Genomic DNA, 3,773 nt, shown 5'->3' on the forward strand with positions numbered 1-3,773 from the left:
TATATATATATATAATGTTTTAAAATGTATAATGCTAATACTTTTTTTGAGAGTGTAACTGTTATTTACATGCATAAAAATCTGAATTGTGAATGCTAATGTAAAAACACTGATATTCTTCTTACCAGTAGTATTTGTCTGGTGTTGGTGATCCTGTTGCTTTGCAACACAACAGCACTCGTCCACCCTCATAGCGCACCTTATCCTCTGGGTGATTCACAATGTATGGCTTTTCTGTGGGAAGCAGAAAGGACCAAACTTTCAAGATGTCACTGAGTTTGTACTGAGACCCCATAAAACTCAATCAAACATTACACATTTTTCAGACAGTGGTCTCTGTGCATAAGAAAATTACACTTTCAACAGCAACACAGTGTCAGGGTTACTAGTCGCTCCCTTCCTCTCTAGCTCTCCTCTCCTCCTCTCCCTAATCACCTCAACAAACACTGGCTCTCGGGTGTGGCTCACAGCTATAGGAGATTTTGTTGATTACACTCCTACTACAAAAGACTCAGGCAGGTCAGCGCCAGTTTGTTGTTAAAGCCTCTCCACGATATGGGCTCCGCTTGTAGAATTAGCACTCCACTCCTTGAGTGCCTATATTCTTCAAGCTTCAAGTAAGACTGTTTCACTATCTTTATTCTAAAGAGATACCACTGTGCTTACCAGAGGGAAGATCCAGCTTCCAAGCTTGACTCCACATTACTACGTGCATTACTATTACACATTACCTCCCTCTCAGCGGCACGACCCTGCCTGGGCCGTTTCCACAGTTGCTCTCACCCCCAACATCACTCAGCCTGGGTCATTCCTCTGCTGCTTCCCCACAACAAGCTCCAGCCTGGCTCTCAACAACCCAGCTCTTCAGCAACTCTCTCCTGCAACATCACTCAGCCTGGGTCACTCATCAGCTGCTTCCCCAAAACTAGCTCCTGCCTGGTTCTTCAACCAAACCGTTCACCAGCAGCTCTCCCTGCTTCTACAATACCACTCTGCCTGGGTTGCTTACAGCAGCAACTTACAGACTCCATGAGTCTATACTCCTTTCCTCTCACTCATATTCTTTCTCCTGTGCTCCCTCAGAGACCGGTGCCTTGCCCTCTGCTCCTACGGCCCGAGACCTGCCACTCAGAGTGACAGTTTCCCCAGACCACTCGACATACCCTGGTTCCAATGGTTTCTGCTGACTCCATCTGCCCAGCCTAGAGACACAGCTTCACACATTCTCACCTATCAGTCTATAATAAAGCCATCTTTTACCTGAACTGTTACACTGCAGTCTGGGCCCCCTTGCTTCTCCCTCACCACTCAGCGAGAGAGCGAAGAAATTTAACACACAGGCCTATTTTGTATTTGCTTTACAAGCATCCAAGTAAGTAAACGCCACATTTTTAGAACAGGCCAGTCTGTTTACATTGTTGTTACACTGTTACTTTGTCAATGTCCTGCTTTCTACAGTCTGAGAATATAATTGGATCATTTACTGGCTTTGTGGAACAGTCATCATAATAATAATCCAATATTTTCTATCAATAATATCCCACTATATTTAATATGTGTATTTTTAGTAATCTGCACTCACCGGCTGATTTAAGGACAGCCGTTACCCAGGACAACCCTGTGGTGTTACTGAATGTGGAGACAGTGATTGGGGAAAACTTCTCCTTCTTGATGGAAATCAAAGTTGAGCTGGAAGAGCAGACTCCTGTAAACCCGAACTGTCCTTTGTCATCTGTACGGGCACGGATCACCTTGGGCTCGCTGGCGAGCGCCACCCCGGCTCCCGCCACAGGAACACCAGTCACACTGTGGACTTCTCCCTGCAGCACATGGCTTTCACACACACAGCGGCTGCAGTCCTCACTGGGATGACCCTCGGTGCACACGCGCTGGCATTTGGCTGTTAGGAGCAAGAGTCAGAGGTGTGAACACAGGCTGAATACACTATTGTAAGGAAAGATAAGACTTTTCCAGTGTAGACTGAATACCTGGGCACGGACTCTTCCCACACTTCTGTATATCAACAAGTCGTCCAGTACACTGCACTGTCTCTGAGTTCCTTAAACAGGTCCTCCTCCTAACCCTGCGACCTCCACCACAAGTCACTGAACAAGTCCCCCACTGACCCCAAGGACTCCACATGGCTGATCACACATAAAGACAGGAACAATGTGAGTTAGTAAATAAATAAGAAACATATAATAGTTTAAGTTCAAAACATTTTTCATTAATTGAATCATTCAAACTTTATACAGAGTGTTCTCATGAGAATTAACGCTTTAGTGCATGGGCACACCATGTGTGCAAGACAATAAATGGCTTATTAAATGGTGCAGTTATACAGTTATATGGTAATAAAAAGGTCAGCATTAGAGGTAGGTTACAAATCACTTTCTGATTAGAATTTCATTGGTTAATTTGAATGAAAGAAAGACATAACTGCCATGGCATTTGGTTCTGATTCTGACAGGTCTTCAGAAGTCCGTTTAGTCTTGTGCTAGTTCAAGCTTTTACATTCAATTTTGTGCAAATCTAGGTGTATACACACTATAAGGTTAACAGCTATTTGCAAGAGCACTTTTTCTGTGGCTTGTTTACATAGCATTTGCAGTCTTCTACTGAGATGTAAGAAAGTAATAATGTACTGCATGTCATGGATGAGTTGACAATGGCTCTCCACTGCTAAAAGCTACTGATCTGGTCATTCACTATGGTGATTCAGTGTAGTCAGTTCAATGTGAAGATCTGATGTTAAAGCTTTTGTTTTGAACCATGTCAACAGGCTGAAAAGTTCCTTGTTATATGTTTCATATGTAATCTTGTTATACTGTGTAACCTCCAGTACTGTCATATGTTGCAGGTAACTCTTGTCATTCTCACCTGTACATGGAGGGGTGGAACACTCCCTCCTCTCTGAATGATGCCCCTGGCATGCTGGCACCAACAGGACAGGCACAGGGTTGGTGCTGACACATTTCCTCTGGCGGACCTGGATGCCTACATCATTGCAAACCGTGGTTGAACAAGGACCCCACTCGCTCCAGTCAGTCCAGTAGCTCAGCACTGAATACACAAATTCAAGGACAGAAAGTGACATCCTGACCAAAACTGGCATTATGTGCTGCTGGTGGCAAGCAGAAAGTGGGGAAAAAAAATAAACAAGCAAGCTATTTAGCATATGACACACTGTAAACAGCTAAGAGGGTTTATCATTATTCATCATTAGTCCTCTTTGCAGCCAGTGCTTGCTAGCATTTGAAGTGTGTACTCATGTATGTGTTTGGCTGCATTTTTATATCTGTGACGTGTCAGCTTGTACAGCCCTGAGCTGCTGTCATCAGAGCTACCTGGGGGACACTGAAAGCGGACATGGTAGTTGGAGCAGACACGACCATGGGGCTGTTCCTTGTTGATGCACCAGAAGCCCTTCTCCAGACTGGAGTGGATCACCTCCCCTGTGTTTGCCGCGGCCACCCAGTCTGTAGTGCGAGCCTCCATGGCGGTGGGCCTCACACAGACTCTCTCCCTGTAATAGAAACGGATTGCCTCCAGGCGTTCATAGTCTCCATTACCCCCAGGATGATCAATGTTGAACCAAGATGTCCACTCTGTCACAGCTAGAGGCACACAGAGGGGAGATGTAAATGAAAACCAAACGGGAGGAAAACAATGGGGATGGGTTATAATTTTTAAGACAAGGTCTGCTACTGCCATTTGAAACTGACTTCATACATTCCAGGAAGCTTTGTATTGTTCAAGTTCTTTCCAAGTGT

General features: G+C 44.8%; 1 protein-coding gene across 1 annotated transcript in view; it reads right to left on the bottom strand.

Annotated features, from left to right (window-relative positions):
• Positions 1–3,773, bottom strand: part of cilp2 (cartilage intermediate layer protein 2) — an 11,188-nt gene that overhangs the window by 4,538 nt on the left and 2,877 nt on the right. The window contains exons 2-5 of the mRNA XM_020612283.1: positions 3,348–3,617; positions 1,989–2,144; positions 1,583–1,900; positions 126–234 (exon numbers count right to left, since the gene is read on the bottom strand). Coding sequence (XP_020467939.1) covers positions 126–234; positions 1,583–1,900; positions 1,989–2,144; positions 3,348–3,617 — 853 coding nt within the window. The remainder of the gene's footprint in view (positions 1–125; positions 235–1,582; positions 1,901–1,988; positions 2,145–3,347; positions 3,618–3,773) is intronic.

This window comes from Monopterus albus, unplaced genomic scaffold (assembly GCF_001952655.1).
Source record: "Monopterus albus unplaced genomic scaffold, M_albus_1.0 scaffold122.1, whole genome shotgun sequence".
In the NCBI taxonomy this organism is placed as follows: domain Eukaryota; kingdom Metazoa; phylum Chordata; class Actinopteri; order Synbranchiformes; family Synbranchidae; genus Monopterus; species Monopterus albus.